Below are 20,152 nucleotides of genomic sequence, written 5' to 3'. Positions count from 1 at the left end.
CGCCTGCTCTTCGGCTTAGAAATGGAGATGAGCACCAACCCCCAGAGTTGGACATGATTGGACTTAATGTCAGGGGAAACCTTTACCTTTACCTTTTAAGAAACTCTGATGAACTTCAGAAGGTCACCAGAAGTTAACAAGTGACTTGAAGGCACATACATACATACATACATACATACATACATACACACAAGACTCCTTAATCTTCTGCTGCAAACACCACTTTTGGTCCATAGTTTCCCTATTGAAGTGGTTTACTTGACAGAGTATTTCACAGAAAAGCAGCTATTAACTGTCATTTCTGCCTAAATGGAGAAAAAAGAAATGGATTCAATATTTCACTGTTGTGTCATTCCAATTTTTTTTCTTTAGCAATATCACTGCTTCTCTAAATGCTAAAAAAAATTAAAGGAAAGAATAGATTTTTTTTCCTTACAAGATGCATGGCAGAAGGCAGTTGGCCATGGGGGTCTTCCACTGGACTACTGTTAAGTTTATGTTGGTTATATTGCACGGTGTGACTTAGTTCACACAAACACTCTCCACCTATCTGCCGCTAGCCGGGCCCATGCCTGATATATTTACATTTAATATAATATAATAAAAATACATTTCTTGGGGCTCCGTAAGAAACTTTTACTTCAAAAAGGACTCCATGGCTGAAAAGGTTTGAGGACCCTTGTTCTATGCACATGCATATTCTTTGGAAATATGATCTGCAAAATGAAGTTATACTTTTAAAAGTAATAATTGGACATACATTGTTGATAATTATTAATGAAAACATTGGTTTGACCCTGGTCCACTCTGCACATATGACATTTTCCCTAAATGATTATATTTTTGATAAAACTTGCTGATGTTTGTCGTATTGGACTGTTGGCTGGCATTGATATTTTGCTGAAAATGCTATTATTCTGCTGAAATATCCATATTACTTTGCTGATCCCCTCATATAGTTTTGCTGAGCTTTACAGTATTCAGATACTATTTCAATGACATCACTTTTGAGTGGCACAGTAGAGAGAGTAGCGTTGTTCCAGAGAAATAGTCCTCCCATATCCCACAGGAAGGGAAACCTGAAAATGTAGAAGGCTGACTGTAATTTAATGTTCAATATTTCTGTTCACACTGGATAGTCATTATTACATATGAATGAGGTAAAATGTGAATAAAATGCATATGTTGATGTGAATTCTATCACCAACTGTTCAACTGTATGTATTTCTTGACTGATTTAGGGGAAAGAGTACCTGAAACTCATAAGAGCATCTGTAGATCCAGAGTAGCAAGTCAGATTACATTTATCTTCCCTTCTCTCCAGATTGCCATAAACCACCAGTTTATATTCCCAAACTTTCCACCAAAGTGTCACAAGCTCAGGCACTTTTACAAAATCTTTAGGATATATATTATAACCACCGTTAATAGCCAGCTTCCACTTAATGTGTTTGGAATTGAAACATTCCAAGGAAACATGCATTTTACATCATACTGTATTGGGGTTTCCAGGTTAGATATGGGACAGGGCCCATGCAACCCTAATCATTAACAAGTTGTGGCAAGATCCATAAGGCAGAACAGTGGCACATTTTCTCCCTCTAACCCCCCACCCCCTCAACCCTTTTCACTGTGTTATACATTTCCAACAGAGTTATTTACTGGCTTGTGGAGAGCAAAAAGACTCAGAGAAGCATGGAATCCTAGAGTTGGACAAGCCTCCAAGGGTCATCCAGTCTGATCCTCTGGCATACAGTAATTCACAATCAAAACACTCCCAACCTATGACCATCCAACCTCCAAAGAAGTAGACTCCACCACAATTTGAGACAGCATATTCCACTGTTAAACAGCTCTTACTGCCATGAAATTAACAGTTACAGAAGCCCTTTATCCAACCTTGCAGCCCTATGTTGTAAATGTTAAAGTAGAAGAGGAAAACACATTTCTTCTTTGAAGAGGTTTTTTTTTTTTACATTTTAACAAATTCTTAATGCAGTCGCAGAAGGGAGCAGAAATACTCTTCATTGCCTTTAGCTCTGTACTTACTAGACATTATGAAAAGCTGGTATTAAAAACCTACTTAGACAAGTAGTGCATTTTAATGGATTTCTGCATGGTAGTGTGAAATGTGGTACTATTTTCTTTTTTGGTAGACTGGCAGTTTGTGAAGTATAGCCAATATATTTTTCTGGATTTGCTCTGATGTATATATTATGTCCACAAAAATCTAAATGTGCATATTTTATCAATGTCTTTCAGTATATTAATGTTCAAATATATACATGCATCTGATAGAAATTTATCTGGAAAATTAGTAAAACATAAGCATACATGTAGTAACAAAAACTTATTCCATATCCACATCCACGTCTACCTCTTTCAGGAGTTATCATGATCTTGACTCAATAGAGGCACAGAATTCCCATTCCTCATCTCTCTTGAGTCAAAAGGACTTGGAAGTCCTTTTGACTTCCTGGACTCCTTCTACACTTTGGGTGCCGATCAAACTCTGTTCATGAAGCAGAAAGAAAAAAAGTTTAATTATGTTTCTTCTTTCTTTTTTTATAGCTCTACTGAAAAGTCATTTCCCTGGAGATCTGCAGGTACAGTTGTTTTGCAATTATTTTGTCTATAAGGTATACCCTCTAAAAATGCCTCAGGTTCCATAAATTCTAATGTAACTTAGATTGTAACTATTTCAGTTTGACAACACTTTAATTGCCATGGCCCAGTACTATGAAATCATGGGAGTTGTAGTTTTACAAGGTCTTTAGCCTTTTGTGCTCATCAAACTACAAATCCCAGGATTTCATAGCATGAAGCCATGGTAATTAAAGTGTTGTCAAACTGTATTAATTCTACATTGTGGATTCACACTTAGTTAATTGTTCTCAGTTAAACTAATTCATGTTACATTGAATGCAAATATAAATAGGTTTTAATCACATCAAAGCCTATTTTTGGATAAAATATTCAGAATTTTTCTGAAATCCATTTCACTAAGATAATCAGGATGCAAAGGGATCTTATAGCACCTGCTTCTGAGAAAATAGACTGTGAAAACTTATGCTACCAACTTCATCCTCTAAGTTAGTCTTTAGGCTATTACAAGGTCCATTAGCATATTTACATTTTTTTTCTATTATAAGATGCTATCCATTGCACACTCATTATAGTACCACCAGCAGAAAAAAAACCTTATTTATATTTATATAAAAAGCACCTATGATTCCAAGAGATGTTTCCGTTATATCCCATAAAAACACAGTGATGTCTTTCAATTCAGCCCTCAGATTGTTTGGGGGCATGTGTGCAAAAATGCCTTTTAAAGGTTTTTTAATTCATTTTAATTAAATAATTAACAACATACAATGTTAAAAGAAGACAAAACGATGAACATTTTACAAACTCTTAACCCTACCACCTAGGCCTGAACAAGTATTGTTTCCTCTGCCATACATTTATGAATCAACCACTAAACAAACATCATATCCAGAATTCCTGACCAACAGGGTTGCATGGTTTTCTTTTATCACTCTGATCTTTTAATTCCCCCCCTAAAAACCCTCATTTCCATCGATATATTATAATTTAAGGATACATTCCATACCTCTCTTTTACAGTTTTATAATCAATGAAATCTATATAAGTAATTGTAATGGTTGTACTCTTCACAGTTTGCTGATGTTTACCAGCACTACCCATTACTTTTTCTTTACAGGTATCTCTGTATATCTTGTGTACATGATCATGTATTATTAGTGTTAGCTATATATTTCACCATATACGTAATATTACTGTTTCTTAAAAAAGAGGTCTTTCTCTGCCTTTCCATGTGCTAACTACCATCAGTGCTACTCCATTTCTAAATCTCTCAAGGATGGGGTAGCATTATTAATCTGTTGCAGCAATAAACAACAAAAAGTCTTGTGGCATTTTAAAGGCTTAGAATTTTATTTGGCATAAGCTTTCATAGACTCCAGGCTCCAGTAGCTGATGCAGGGAGTGTATCCATCAAGTGAGGTTACATACTCATTAACCTGGTGAAATGGGCTAGAGTCCAGGAAAAATGCCAAATAAAACTTGTAAATCTTTAAGGACCCGCAATTTATTTCCAAATCTCTGGAATCGAGTTATATGTCCTGATAAGAAAGCAAGCTGTGCATCCTTAAAAAAAATAATCTTAGGTACTATTTTCCACATTCATCAGTTTATGACAGGGAGGAGAAAATTGAACCAAAGGGGAGAAAAAACAGACAAACCGTGGCAATTCAGTATTTCCTTGTATCATCTGCTGCTTTTAGAGCTGATTCTTGCCTTTAAACATGCTGTAAATTGGAAGGAGGGGTTGGCTGTTGTTTTATTTAATTTTGTACACACACACCCCACCCCCACCCCGTTGTTGTACAAACTTCCTTGGCCACCCTTTATGAAAAAAAAGATGAGTTATAAACTTAGTGTTGGTGTTGATAGTAAGAGGTATTTGATGCTATTGTTCCTATTTTTATTATTGCGGCAGTCAAAATGAGCAGGATTCTTGTATGCTACATCTGGTTACAAATAATCTATTATGGAGCTATTATTTGAACAATGGCTTTCAAATTGTGTTCATAAAGCATTTTTTTTAGAACAGTGACGGGATTTCTGGCGCCATAAAGACTAAAGGGCTGTTGTGGTGTGAGTTTTTGTAGAGCACAGCCTGCGCCATCAGATGGCTGTCAGATGATCTAGAAGATCTGTAATAGAAGAAAAGCTTCATGAAAGAGAGCATTATGCCAGTACCCCATGTGTGTATAATGTGCATTGTTCCTTTCGCAGTTTGAGTTTGTAAAGGGTGACACCTGGGCCTAACAGATCCGGCTGGTACAAGTACACAAATTAGTGTGAAAAATATTCCTCAACACTAGAGAACTTGAAAATTAGTGTGGTACTATCATAGATTGATAACCTACCTTTCATTAGTATCTTACCGTGTCACTGGCCCTTCTATGTAACTGTTTTAATTAGAGTTTTTAAATGGGTTTTTAATTTACTTTGTTATTTTTTCTCATATTTTGTTGTGGTTATTTTCTTCAATTTTTATACTTCAAAATAAACAAAAATGCAAGCCATAAGTGTCCTGCATAAATAAAACAAATGGTGCAATGCAGTTATTAGTTACAGGCAGTTCTTTGCTAATATATGTCCTTTTTGACACAATCCATCCTTTTGGTTACAAGGTAACTTTTCTCAACACTAGAATTGTCTAGCTTTTTGTATCCAGATTTGGGTGAGGATTTCCCCTCCTAGTTATGCTAGATCTGATGCATATCTCCCATTAATCATCTGTCCCTGAAAAAAAAACTGTGGTTATTATAACACAAGGTGCAGAAGAGCAATATGCCCAGACTGCATTTTGAATATTGCTAAACAGAATAGAATACAATACCAACCTCAACACAAGTGTATAATGACTTTAGTGAACTTCTGTCATGGAAACTATATTAAAAGCAACAAACCATCAACATGGAGCAGACACATAATGACATTCCTATTTTTGGTTCTGTGGCTCATTAATGTGTTATGGCTACTCTGCCAATTGCTACATTTTGCTTCCATAGTAAACCTTCAGTATGATTTAGCTTCTTAAAGGGATGATTCTTAGCAAATGAAATGCTACTTTCAAATAAAATTAATTGTAAATTATAGCTTTTCACTCTGTATTCAACTTTGAATCCTCTAAGATGCAAGGATGCTTCTCTTTATGCAATTAATCTGTAGTTGTTTTGATGCTGTTTTGGTTTTTGTTTCCTCCTTGCACATCCTTTTTAACAGCAAAAGGAATATACATTGCCTTCAATTTGTATTACAGTGTGCCCTCAGTATCTGCTGGGGTTTGGTTGCAGGATCCCTGCTGAAATCCTATGATATACAACGGCCTAATACAATGGCACTTATATAAAATAGCAAACAATTCCAATGAGTGCTAGGGAGAGCCTGAGGATCTATGAAATGACGGGAGACTACAACAGGGTATTTCTGCACATCAGCATAGTGCTCATCATGTACCAAATTTAAGTTTTGTTTTTGGATCCCCCCCCCCCCCCAAAAAAATATATGATAGCATTAATAGCCTTTGAAACTCACTTCACAATTGGTTTGCAATGATGTGTGGTAGACGGTGGCTTAGGCAAAAAAACAAAAACAAAAAAACAAGTGGAAAGTCTACTAGATTTTATCTTTGATGCTTAGTATTCCCTCCCCTATCTTTCCCTGAATTTTTATATTCGCCTCATTTTATTAGGCAAATCATGTTTTCACCAGGTCGAAAAAGCTGAAATCCACTTATTTAAAATGCATTGATATAAAATATTTATATTACGCCTCATCCAATTCTCAAACTGACTTACAGTCGTAATTAAAGTTGGATTACAACATAGCTTTCTTGTGAATTTTGTTTAAAAGTGTGTGTGTGTGTGTGTGTATATATATATATATATATATATATATATATACTACATATATAAATAAAACTATAAACAAGAAAAATCTTCAGAACAGCATGAAATAATACTCAGCTCAGTAGCAGTTTTCTCTGCTAACTATCATAAACATGCTTCAGGAAATGTCCTCCCACCACCAACAACACCTTGTTTCTCACTGAACATTTTACCTCATATAGTAAGGCTGCAGAGATAACAAAATGAGCTTTTTCATAGTAGTTGCAATGTGATATTCTTCACACATGGCCACCATCTTTGGTATTCATACAGATAGACATCTTTGGTATTAGCACAGGCACACACATTCTACTTTTGATATAATTGCCCTGAAAATAAAAATTACCTAAAATAAAAATTCATCCTAAAATCCTTTTGTTGATACCACAGACCTATTTGTTCATTCTCAGCACAAGTAGATTCATTGAATCTATAAAAACTTGATAAGTCAACACCAGGGCAAATGTTATTGATTTCATGAGTCTGCTTTCAATGGGACTAATATATGTTTTTAGCCTCTGGTATTTAAAGAAAAGTAAGCAGTAATACATTTATTAGCCTTACTCCTATGCATAAAATACATTATTTAAGATTTGAATCTTCACTGGCTTGTTTATCAGGCAAAGATGTCAAAAATCATTTAGGAAAAACCTACATTCTCTCTGTGATGTTATCAATTAAGATAATATTGAGGGATGTAAATATAGACAACAACTCTTATTGGCCTAATGAATACTAGGGACAAAGAGCAATAAAAGACAGGTAGTAAAATTTCAACTCCATTAGCAACAGAAAAGTCGCTTTGTTTGAAATCCAGCTGTTCTATGTGAAACCTTGGAATGCCAAAGAAATGAACAGTTAGCTTTGCACATGAAGACAACTAGATCCCGATAAAAGTTACTTTTCTGTTATTAATGGAGATGAAATGTTATTGTCTTATTTTTGCTCTTTGTCCCTAATCAGGACATGGTCAATAGGGGATGTGGTTCTTGTCTGCATTGAAATCCCTCAGAACCATCTTAACTGAAAGCATTGTACACAAAATGTAGACCTGTGATTTTAAATTCATCACTTTTTTTCTCCTGTATGATTCTTGTTGTGGTTCAGCCTGATGAAGATGAGGGGATTGGGATTTCAGGGCCTAGGAGAGTTAGAGATGACTCTGTAGGTGAGGAAAAGGAGGAGGGTTTGGAGCAAGATGCTATCTCTGAGACGGATTTGAAAGTGGAACTGTTCTGGAATCCAACCGACAGGGAGAGGACCTTTCATTCACAAGAAGCTTAGCAACCGATTATAACGACTTGAGAGATATCTCAGTTGAGGGAGCAGCTGGCTTAGATAGACATATCAGGATGCTTCTGAGGAGGGAGAACTTTAGGTGCAGGAAATCTGAAAGAATACGTGAAAAAGAGGTGCAAAGTAAGTTACCTCAAGGTTAAAGGAATGCTTTCATATTTTTCAGCCCTTAAGTCAGAGAGCGTCCTGTTGGGATTTTAGGTCAGGCAACATTGCTTTACAAGTGAGGATCTCAAGTCTTGTTTCCAGTTCAGGTCCTATTTCAAGACCCAAGATTATGGATGCTTAAGCATAACAGGTTTAGATCGTCTAGCTTTTGAATTCATATGCATGTTTTGGTTCTTGTTTTATGTATTTACTTTTGAATTCATGCTCATGTTTTAATTCTTGTTTTATGGATTTACTTTGGAATTCATATTCATGCTTTGATCCTTGTTTCCTGGGTTTACTCTCATGTTGGATTTGGGGTTCCTGTACTTAGTCCCTGAGACAGCTTTGAACTGTTGTGATTATTACCTTTGGATTGTTTTCCTATTACCAGTTGGGTCTGACTTATTTGCTTGTATGACTCTTTTTCCTTATTATCTCTTGAATTTTGCCTTTCCAATTTCTTATGGTGGTTTTCCATTTTTATATGTGTTTTTATTAATAAACTGTTTTATTATGACATTTGGATTCTTGGTTAGTGCCAAGGGCAAGGTGAATTCCTGCTGGGGTGCACCAGTTCTCAACATCTTTGTGTGATGAAGAGGCTTCAAAAGTTTGAATCATGTTTTTTCTTCGTGTACTCTGTGAATGCACACTAATGGAGAAGGCTGCGCCTGCGCAGGCTCCAACGGATACTCTTCCAAGCTAAAGTTTGAAATTTGGCGGTAACCCCGCCCCTCTTCCCGGAGGGTATAAAGGGCGCCCTCCGCGCCCGCTCTCCAGTTCCTTTTTTTCCGCCGCAAAGCTCACTTCGGACTCTTCGTTCTTATGTCAACCACGCGTTTTAAACGGTGCACTCAGTGTGCCGCTAAGATTCCAGATTCCGACGGCCACGCTAAGTGCCTTTTCTGCCTTGGCGAAAGCCACGTCGTCGGTACCTGCCGTTTTTGCCTGGCCTTTACAGCTCAGGCCAGAAGAAATAGAGCTGCGAGACTCCGTGCAGCTCTTTACGAAAAAACTCTTGCTCCTGAGGCTTCCACTTCCACCTCGGCCTCGATGGCGTCCAGGCCTGCTCCGTCGGTATCATCTAAAACCTCGAAAACCTCGAGACCGCGACCGACCAAACCGCCCTGCACGGTGACCACCGCTACGGTATCCACCCGGTTGGGCAAGATGGGCCCTTCATCAACTTCGAGTTCGGTGGCTTCGGCCATTTCCACTCGATCCCGCCTGGCTTCGCCGCCGTCTTCTTCCGCCATGAAGATTGCCTTCAAGAGGGCTCAGGAGGAATCCAGACGGGCTCAATCTGACTCGGCAGCTGTGTGCCCAATTCCCCCGACGCCGGGAAAATCGCTGAGGGTCGCGTCGAAACAACCCCCAGCAAAGAAACGAATGATCCAGAGGTCGTCCTCCTCAGCGTCTTCGAAGAAGGACATCCCCTCCTCTGGGCCTTCCTCTAGGAGATCCTCTCCTATCCAACCAGCACAACGCCTCCGCTCCTCTTCCTCTCCTCATGGTCAGTCCTCGGATGCGGACGCTCAAGCCTCCCCCGACCGGTCGGTCAGGACAGTTATTAAGGCTCCCCAGCCGGCACCATCTCGTCTTCCGGCTCGACAAGAACTCTTTCCCCCGGCTCAAACACCTGAGAGGGGTAGACAGATGACGCGCTTAGCCCGCGCCGCCCAGGCCTCCGCGTCCAAGGGCGTTCCTCCACAGCCGGCTCTCCCTGCTCCTGAGGTAATACCTCATCAGGACTCTGTGCTTGTTTCTCCTCCCCGGTCTCCTCAAGGGCCCGAGGAGGATGACCCCGATATCGAACGCCCCGAGTCGATACTCTCCGCCTCCGTTGTCTCTCTCGGTCTCGACCTCTCCCCGCCTCACGACGCCTACGAGGTCGACCCACCTTCCCCGACGGATAATATTCGGGCTTTCTCCGACCAGATGGTCAGAATGGCAGACGCTCTGGGGATGGAAATTAAACAAACTTCAAAGGCCGTTACCGACCCCGTTTTCAAGAGGGTTCAAGCCCAAGCCCCGCCAGCCACCTTGCTGCCTTTTCTTCCATACCTCCTGGACGTCATCCAGGCATCTTGGAAGACTCCATCTTCGATACCTCCAACCTCTAAGAAAATAGAGGCCTGGTACCGAACCGATGACGAAGCCTTGGAATGGCTCAAGCATCACCCTGACCCAAACTCCATGGTGGTAAAGGCCTCCCAATCGTCGGGTCGACACTCCAACTCCCCTGCCGACAGAGAGGGCAAACGCTTCGATGCGGTAGGCCGCAAGCTGTACTCCGGTGCTCTCCTCCTTTGCCGTATGGCAAACTACGGGGCCTGCATGGGCGCTTATCAACAGATCCTCTGGGAGAAAGCCCAACCCTTCTTCGCCAAGCTTTCTGACGAAGACCGGTCAGTCCTTTCGACCCTCCAACAGGAGGCGGACTCTCTCGCACACCACCAAATTCAAATGGCTAAGCATACCGGTGATACCGCCGGAAAAATGATTGCCCACGCGGTCGCGATCAGACGGCATGCATGGCTTCGGTCCTCAGGACTCTCTTCTTCCTCTCGACAAGTGATCGAAGACCTTCCTTTCGACACCCAGGGCCTTTTCAATTCTGGCACTGATGACAAACTTAAGTCCAATCACGACTTCAAGATTCTCGCAACAAAGTGCGGGACCGATCAACCTCAGGCTCAGCGGACCCGATGGTTCCCGCAACGGTACCGTCGCTACCCTCAGCCTTTTCGTCACCAGCCGTTTCGACGCTCGTCGAGCTCGAGTCACCACAGTCATCAGCAACAACCTCGCCGCCAGCACCAGGTCCCGAAAGGTCGGGGCAAAGGTCCTGCAGCTATGCCACAACCCCAACGACGGGCCTGACGCCCACTCTCTCGGGGATCTTTCTATCTCCACTACTACTGCCACTACCATGCCGTTCCTAGGCCCCGACCAGATCCTTCCTCTCTGTTCTTTTCTCGACCGCCTAGCTCCTTTCTACCGCGAATGGGAGTCTATCACCTCAGATGCCTGGGTTCTTCGCATTGTCAGAGACGGCTATGCCTTGGAATTCGAAACTTTGCCACCCACGGGTCACATCCTCCACACCGACCCTTCACCGGAAATATGCGCCGAGGTCGACTCCCTTCTGGCGAAGGGCGCAATCCAGCCTTCTCCTTCCGAGCAGGACACTCGAGGTTTCTTCTCGAGATACTTTACGGTTCCCAAGCGGGGCGGAGGTCTTCGGCCTATCCTCGACCTACGGGCTCTAAACCTCTTCATTCTGCCTTCAAAATTTCGAATGGTTTCAGTGGCCTCCATCCTCCCGATGCTCCGACACGGAGACTACTTCGCCTCTATAGACTTACGCGACGCGTATTTCCACGTCTCGGTGCGTCGATCCCACAGACGCTTCCTTTCCTTCAAGCTCCTGGGACACTCTTACCAGTTCACAGTTCTCCCTTTCGGCCTCTTCACGGCCCCAAGGGTCTTTACAAAGATGGTCGCCGTGGTGGCAGCGCACCTCAGGAAACAGGGCATTATGGTCTTTCCTTATCTGGACGATTGGATGATTGTCGCGTCCGACCACTCATCCCTTCAAAACCACGTCTCACAGACTCTTTCTCTCCTGCAACGGCTGGGCCTTCAGTTGAATGTCTCAAAGTCTCAACTCCTCCCAACCACAGAGATCCGCTTCATTGGAGCTCTCTTCAACTCCATCACGGAAACCGCCTCCCTACCGAAGGACAGGTTCCTAGCCCTTCAACAGCACCTTTCTCTCCTCCTCCGCAACCGCAGGATCCGAGCCCACGCGGTCCAAGTTCTTCTGGGTCACATGGCCTCCACGGTCATGGTTACCCCTTTCGCCAGATTACGTCTCAGACCTCTCCAAAGATGGTTTATAGACTCTTTCAAACCCCATCGGCATCCGAGCTCAATGTTTCTCACGGTACCGAACCACGTTCGCCTCTCCCTTCGTTGGTGGCAGGACCCAGCGAACGTTTGTGTGGGACTTCCCTTCCATCCCTCCCTACCGTCAGTCACCATCACGACCGACGCCTCCAATTTTGCGTGGGGAGCCCACATGTCGTACCTCACCGTCAGGGACCTGTGGTCCACCCAAGAAAGGTCTCACCACATAAACTTTCTAGAACTGTTATCAATCTTCAAAGCCCTCCGGGCGTTTGCTCGCTTTCTTCCCCACAAGTCTGTTCTAATCCAAACGGACAACGTAGTAGCCATGTACTACATCAACAAACAAGGGGGTACGGGCTCGAGAAAACTCATGGCTCTCTCGATGGACTTTTGGCTATGGTGCATAGCGAGACACATAACTCTGTCGGCAGTTCATCTTCCGGGGGCTCAAAACACTCTAGCAGACTCTCTAAACAGAATAACGACCTCCCCCCACGAGTGGCGTCTCGATCCCGAGATCCTGAAATCCGTCTTCGACGATTGGGGCTGGCCAGCTCTGGACCTTTTTGCCTCCCCCTCGAACGCTCAACTTCCTCGCTTCGGAGCGAGACTACCTCCAAACTCGACTCCGGGCTGTCTCGGAGACGCGTTTCTCCTCGACTGGACTCTCGAACCCGTCTATCTTTTTCCTCCCTTCCCTCTCATCTCGAGAGTAATAGAGAGACTCTATCTAACACCGACATCGGCCATCCTGATCGCCCCTGCATGGCCACGCCAGCCGTGGTATCCCACGCTACTCCGGATGTGTGCGGATCCTCCCCGCACTCTCCCAACTCTCCCTCATCTACTATCTTCGCAGAAGGGACAGGTCCTCCACCCCGACGTCCCGTCCCTACACCTGACTGCCTGGAGGATACTTCCTTAAATTCTCTCCACCCAGACCTGCAGGCGATCCTTCGCGCCGCTCACAAACCGGCCACATCGAAGGCCTATGCTTACAAGCTGGCAAAATTCCAAACTTTCCTTCGGGACCGACGCGTCGATCCCGCCTCTACTTCGATCCCGCTGGTCATGGACTTCCTACTTTCCCTTGCGGATCGTCAACTTTCTCTGGCCTCGATAAAATCCTATCTCACTGCTCTCTCCTGGCATTTCCAACGTCAGGGACAACCCTCTCTCTTTTCTAACAACCTCATTAAGACCTTCCTTCGAGGTTACAACAACTTGCACCCTCCAGTTCAACCTCCGACTCCCGGATGGAGCCTCGAACTCGTCCTTTCTCAACTAGCTTCAGCTCCCTTCGAACCTATGGCCTCTGCAGACCTTCACCTTCTCTCTTGGAAGACTGTCTTCCTTATCGCTATCACCTCTGCGCGCAGGCCTTCGGAACTGGCTGCTCTCCGGGTGGACGAACCCTATCTCCGTTTCCACCATGACAGGGCTGTCCTTCGCCCGGACATCACCTTCCTACCTAAGGTGGTCTCTGCTTTTCACCTGAACCAGGACATAATACTTCCTGCTTTCTTCCCTAATCCTTCTTCTTCTCTGGAACGGAAACTCCATCTCCTCGATGTCAGGAGAGCCCTCCTTTTCTACAAGGACAGGACTAAGGACATACGTAAGTCACCTAGACTGTTTGTGGCTTACGCTACCCATAAACTGGGCGAACCACTTTCTTCCCAAAGACTCTCACACTGGATTGCTCAGACCATCGAGCTCGCTTATCAGCTGGCCAAACGCCAACCCCCCCTCTTCGATCCGCCCTAGATCTACGAGGGGCCTTTCCACCTCTACGGCCTTCCTGAGGGGCGTCCCTCTCGACTCCATCTGTCGAGCGGCTATCTGGTCCACTCCATCCACCTTTGTTTCACACTACAGGATGGACTTAAAGAACCTCAAGGACTCGGCCTTTCCTCCTGCCTTACCTAATGTTGTTGCCTTACTCAAAACCAGTTTTCGGGTTTATCCTTCTTACAGGCTGACCGTTGTCATCCACCCCGTTTGTAATCGATGTGCTCAGGGATTCTTTAACGTAGTGCTTGTGTACTATACTTACCCACTGCACTGAAATGTATTTTTTTGAATACTTCTCCCTCTGTTTTCAGAGAATGAGTTTATGCCTACCTCTGTATTTTCTTACAAACTATTGCTCACTTACAATGTTGTGATTGTGTTCTGGATCCTAACAACAAGGATCGGTTTTTTTGCACTATATGCTATTGCATCGCTTCTTTGACCGTTGCACTTGCTTGTTTTTGCACCTTGTGCTCAATAAATGTGTTGTTTGGACACTAGACTGGTTATCGGGTTTGCTATCCCACCTACCTACACCTCAGCTTGCTAGTCTCCATTAGTGTGCATTCACAGAGTACACGAAGAAAAAGGACAGGTTGCTTACCTGTAACCGTGTTTCTTCGAGTGTACTCTGTGAATTCACACAATCCCGCCCTTCCTTCCCCACATGCAAACCTCTCCCTTTCTCGCTGCCTTTGCGGCGTAGGAACTGGAGAGCGGGCGCGGAGGGCGCCCTTTATACCCTCCGGGAAGAGGGGCGAGGTTACCGCCAAATTTCAAACTTTAGCTTGGAAGAGTATCCGTTGGAGCCTGCGCAGGCGCAGCCTTCTCCATTAGTGTGAATTCACAGAGTACACTCGAAGAAACACGGTTACAGGTAAGCAACCTGTCCTTTTATGCTTTTTAGTTAGCCCAATAAAGGTACCATCATTTTGTGGAGTTTGTTTGGATGAAAGGTTTTGCCCAAAAAATGATTTCTATAGGAAATAATTCCTAACTGTAAGTTTGAAGCTTGCTGGTATTTTTTTTCTATTATTCTTTTAGAATCCAAACTACATAAGACTTTGAAGTAAATACATTTGCTTTATGTTTAAAGACCAAGACTGATTATCATAGTTGACAATATGTTTTAATGGCTTCAAGGTGTTCCAAATAAGTATTACAGAGCATTTGAAACTGAGAAGAAAACTCCGCCTGCAAAATTGTGTGTTTTTGTGTGTATGCTGTACAGTATTGTACAATATCTATTATCTTGGTTATGCCTTGCATATCCTGTACCATCTAATTAAGCAGAAATACCAAAATCTTTGTGTTCTCTGTGTATAGATATGGATATAAAATATTAATACAATATGTGATTAATGAAACTCTACTTTCAGATTTGCCAAATACAGGTGTAAATAAGCTTAGAACATCAGAAAGTGTTCACATTACTTCTTATCATGTTGGAGCAGAGCCAGAACAAGGAAATCTCTACTCACCAGAGCAAACATCGCTCCATGAAAGTGAGGGTCTGTTATATAAATTTTAAACAAAGTGAAGTTTTTCAGTTCAGTGATGTTTTGCATAACTGTGTCATAACTTCCGTCTCGTGCTGTACATCTACAGGATCAGTGGGTAACTCCAGAAGTTCAACACAGATGAATTCGTATTCTGACAGTGGGTATCAGGAAGTTAGCAGTTTCCATAACAGTCAGAACCTGGGAAAGGGAGAGAACAGACTACAACATTCCTTTATTGGATCCAATAATAATCATCTGGTGAGAAGTTCAAGGGCTGAAGGGCAAGCTTTGGTTCAGGTATGCATCACTGAACCCTTTTAGTGTGAATTTCGATTAATGGATAAATGATAGTAAAATGTCTTTATTACCACAAGCTAAAGTTTTATTGTTTTAAACGAATGCCTTTAGACTTGCAGTGTTTGTCAGTTAATTGGTGATCAGTTAACTACAATATCCAAGCTAAATAAAAGTTGGCCATAATCCATTTTTTGAATTAATTATTTTTATCAAGAAAAGGCACACTCAATGAATGCCTGTAATTAAGAAAGAATATTATGCTCTCGGTGCTGCATAAATTTACCACTTATGTGCTATATATATAATACAGGTCAAGTCTCCCTTATTTGAAATGCTTGGGATAAGTAGTTTTTCAGATCTCTCTCTTTTGGGGGGGGGGGGGGGGGTTGGTTATGGAATACCTGTGTTTCTATATACAAACTGAATGAAGGATGAGGTAAAGTTACACCACTGTCAGAAACCCAGTGAGGGAAGGATAAGAGTCAGAAGGGGGACTTACATAAGCCCCATGCAAAGAGCAGATGTCTTAGAAGCTTTCCGAGCTTTCAACACACTTTCCGCCCTTTTAGCAAAGTAGCTGTGGGGGGAAGGGAAAATCTTTGCCTATCACCCTCCAGTGAATCTTTTCCATTCTCCTTGGGGTGAGTACAGACAGCGATCAATGGGATCACTCCATGCTTGCCCTTGTGGTCCATTTCCAGGGCACCCACGCTACCAGATACTACCGATGTCCAGGTGGAAGACGAGCACAGAAATGTCTGGGACATCTTAGTTGTACAGGAGCCTTGTGTAAGAAGCAGCTTCCCCTCCTTCTCCCTGTCCTCTCCTTGAGGAAACATTCAACGAGGCATTAGAGTGTGATTAGTCCCCTTTCCCAAAGGCTTAAATAAGCAGCAGATGAAGAAAAGTTTCAGTTTTTAGAGTACTTTTGGATAAAGGAGATTCAACCTGCAGATGGATATTTTTCTTTTGAGTACAGTGTTTCTTACATTGTCTTTGTGTCATATGAAATGCTGGAATTAATCAATATACAGAAAAAAGAATATTGACCATAACAGTACAAAAAGTTCAGAGAAAAAAATCCCATTCCAGGAAGAGTATTAGGTGATATCACCATAGCATAACTGAGCCTATTTTAATACTAAATTACACTGCTTTTTATGGAAATAGAAAAGCACAAAACAAGGCAGAAAAACCAATTGAGTACAAGTGATTATAGAACACGCCTTCAAAAGAACAGGTATGCATTATGACACTGACACACGTTTTTCAGATGCCCAAAGTATTTCTTGCCATGCAAACTATGCAGATGACATTATTTAAAATCATAAATAATAAATTAGATGCAGTATGGAAGAAGACAAAATACAGTAAGTAAACTATTCTTCTAACTAGGATTGAAAGTAACACTTAATATATTTGAAAGTCATAGCCATGGCTTACTGTGATGGGAAAAATCCTAGCCTTGCAGGATTGTGCTCTCTCCTCTTCTCTGCCACTCCTCTCTTCTCTGGGTGATTTTTTTCTTTTTTCAAAAACTATAATTCATCATGTTTATTTCAATGTATAGTTTGGTTTTCCTATGGGTGTCTCAATATTCTCGAAATGCATTGTTGATGTCAGCTGCAGTAGAAAAGTCATTTGAAAATACTTCATGTACAAACCAAGAAATGGAAAGAGATTTAAGTCTCATTAATTTCAGTTGGTTGGACTGAAAGTTCAATTTTATATCAGTCTACTCAGAAATCAATTCCGTTGTCTTCAGTGGAATGTTGTTCCTAGAGTATGGAATGGTTCATTTAAACTAGATTTTTAAAGTACAGTTATAAAGAAAATTAGTATAAAAAAAATACAAGAGAAGGAAGAAAGGCAGAATAGAAGGAAAGTACATAGGGTACAAACAAGAACAAGGCATTTACATGGATGTGAACTGATCATATTTCCAAATATCCATTTCTAAAATACATATTCATGCACTAAAGACTTCTGACTATTCAGTGATAAGTGGTGAATGTTTGTTTTTCCAGCCAATTAGAAGATCATCTTGGCCAAACGTTGAGAATTTTTTGTCACTTCAGATTTTGCTCTTTGCCTAGTGTATAAAATGTCTGAAAGTCTCCATCTCTCCTGGTATATAAGATAGTGACTTTTAAGCATATTTTAAATTCTTCCTTTGAATCAGAACTAACTTGCAAATGTACCCTGAAAGTAACTATAAAAGCGAAGAAGGTGACACTCATAATTGATTACTTTTGATGAGTGTATTAATATAATTATTATTTCTGTTCTTGTTAACAGACTTCGTCAAACATACCTGCAAACAGAGCCATGAGACGTGTAAGCTCTGTTCCATCAAGGGCCCAGTCTCCATCCTATGTAACCACTACAGGAGTTTCCCCATCAAGAGGATCATTAAGAACTTCTTTAGGAAGTGGCTATGGTTCACCATCTGTCACTGAATCACGATCTCTTAATTCTAATGTGTTCTCATCCACAACGTTACCTGCACAAAGAGCAGCATCTCCATTTGGTACGCAAAGACCTGCCTCACCAATAGCAGTGCGCCGGATTAGTTCAGTAACATCTAGGCAATCATCTAATCCCAATGGAGGAACTCCTCAGTACCAGCCTGCAGTCAGAGTTGGTTCACCTCTTAACTTAAATGATACACAGACAAGAGTGGCATCACCTCCTCAAAGTCAAGTTGGATCTTCTTCACCAAAGCGTTCTGGCATGACTGCAGTCCCGCAGCATTTGGGAACAACTTTACAACGGACACTTCATGACATTGAGCAATATGCACAACAGTATGATATCTACGAAAGAATGGTTCCACCCCGCCCTGATAGCCTTACAGGTTAGTAAAAAGGTAAAGACACAACTTCACATTTTGTGCAAACTTCTAAATACAGTGAATTGTATCACTGAATTAATGGTAAAAGAAACTGTAAGATATAACTATTGATACTTCAAATAATTTATTGCTAATTTTTTTCGGATCATAACAGAAAGAAATTATTTTTGTTAGGAGTGAACAAATGGCTGCTGTAGTTTTAAACTTCCAGTGTTCTTCTTTTTCATGCTTGAGTGGCATTTGTTGTTGGGGAGGAAATAAATGTCCTAATCAGAAGTGGTTAAGATTCAGACACGAACATAGTTTGTAAAGCCAATTTAATTGAATAAGCTTAATATATGCCAGGTCTCACACTTTCAGTTTACCCTCATGTCATTCAAACTGCATTAATCATGCTTTGGTCCCACTGAAATTAGTGGGACAAGTTAATTCTGACAAGTCAATCAAACTCTATTGATTTTAATATTAAAATTAATCTAGATCTAACATAACATTGACCCTTTATATGCAGAAAGACTTCTCTTCATGGAGGGAACTAATATATTGTGGAATTTCAGTGCTGGAGAAAGGATGTAAGGTGGATTTTACTGGTATTCCTGCATGTCCAATACCACCTCCTGTGCTGCTCCACAGAATGTCTCAGTCCCTTAGAACAGGTTTTTAGAGAGCATGAGATGTTGGTATAACTGAAAATTGACACCTTGCATTTTTCTTCCATGTGTGCAAAATTCTTCTGAGCATTCATGTTGATTTGATAATATTTTCCATAAATTAGGATACCTCTAGATCAGTGATTACCAAACTGTGGTCCTCTTAGTGTTTTGCACTTTGGCTTCTGGAAGTCTCACTTTGGCCAGCGGCCACTTTGGTTTCAGGAGGTTATGTGAAAATTCCGGCCACAGGGGGAGCTGTCTTTTTTTCCACGATGGCGCCGAGTTCTTTTTTATGTTCGATCAGCGGCAGTTTTATGGTGTCGTATATTAACCTCCCCGCTTAAGCAGTCCCTAATTTATCTACTCACAGCTGCAGCTGTTTTCGAACTGCTTAGGTGGACAGTAAGCTAGGCTATTAAACAGTTGAGTGCTCGGGCTTCGAACTTGTCACCTTCTAGTCGGCAGTGATGTATTGCTGCTGGCGATGAACTAGCTGTGCTACAACCCGGCTCCATTTTAATGGCCGTGGATTGTCTCTAACACTGGCAATTCATGATTAACTTTCCTCATATCCTGCCTTTCCCCCCCAAAGCTGGAGTCAGATTAAGATAAATACCATATAATTGAAACAGAAAAAGTTAACACTAAAATGGAATTCTACTGTCAGTAACTTCAAATCAATTTGCTAATAACAAAATTTGGAAAAAAAAATCTGTTCCTGAAAGTGTTTAATTGTGCAGTACTTACTTTGAAAGTAGCTGTTATATTGCAGAGACATCATTTTTGTGGCTGTCACAAACTATGTTGAATTGGTTGAGACTCTCTGAGATATTAATTTAAAAATGTAGCAAAATGTGTTGCAGGATGTCCTCCAAAAACAAAGCTTTTGTAGTTTAATAAACTTTTTCCATGTTTTATGATAGAACCAATTAGGAAATGACATTATAACCCAGGAACAAATATTGTGTTACATAGTGTAATTTGTGCTAACCTTTTAACTATTTTTAATAAAACATTTTCTAAATACTCCCATCCTCCATACAAGGTCATAGTTGTACTCCAATATGCAAATACTTTCATGGAATTTTTAATTATACCATACTCATAATTAACCCATGTAAAATAGAAAAGAAGTTCCTAAAAAGATTCTGGCCAAGAATTAGTAAGAACCCTATGCCAATATAACAACAGATGTGAAGGAAATGGCAT

The 20,152-nt window shown here is 41.5% G+C and overlaps 1 protein-coding gene across 3 annotated transcripts in view; it reads left to right on the top strand.

Moving 5' to 3' along the window:
* pkp4 (plakophilin 4) overlaps positions 1–20,152 on the top strand; it is a 149,883-nt gene that overhangs the window by 74,519 nt on the left and 55,212 nt on the right. For 2 of the 3 annotated variants that reach the window (XM_008119251.3, XM_003226443.4), the window contains exons 4-7: positions 2,572–2,606; positions 15,017–15,148; positions 15,246–15,436; positions 17,735–18,293. In XM_008119251.3, coding sequence (XP_008117458.2) covers positions 2,572–2,606; positions 15,017–15,148; positions 15,246–15,436; positions 17,735–18,293 — 917 coding nt within the window. The remainder of the gene's footprint in view (positions 1–2,571; positions 2,607–15,016; positions 15,149–15,245; positions 15,437–17,734; positions 18,294–20,152) is intronic. The other variant, XM_008119250.3, reaches the window with a different exon arrangement.

The sequence above is a fragment of the Anolis carolinensis genome, chromosome 1 (genome assembly GCF_035594765.1).
Source record: "Anolis carolinensis isolate JA03-04 chromosome 1, rAnoCar3.1.pri, whole genome shotgun sequence".
Lineage (NCBI taxonomy): Eukaryota > Metazoa > Chordata > Lepidosauria > Squamata > Dactyloidae > Anolis > Anolis carolinensis.
This window is presented reverse-complemented; position numbering and strand designations above follow the sequence as displayed.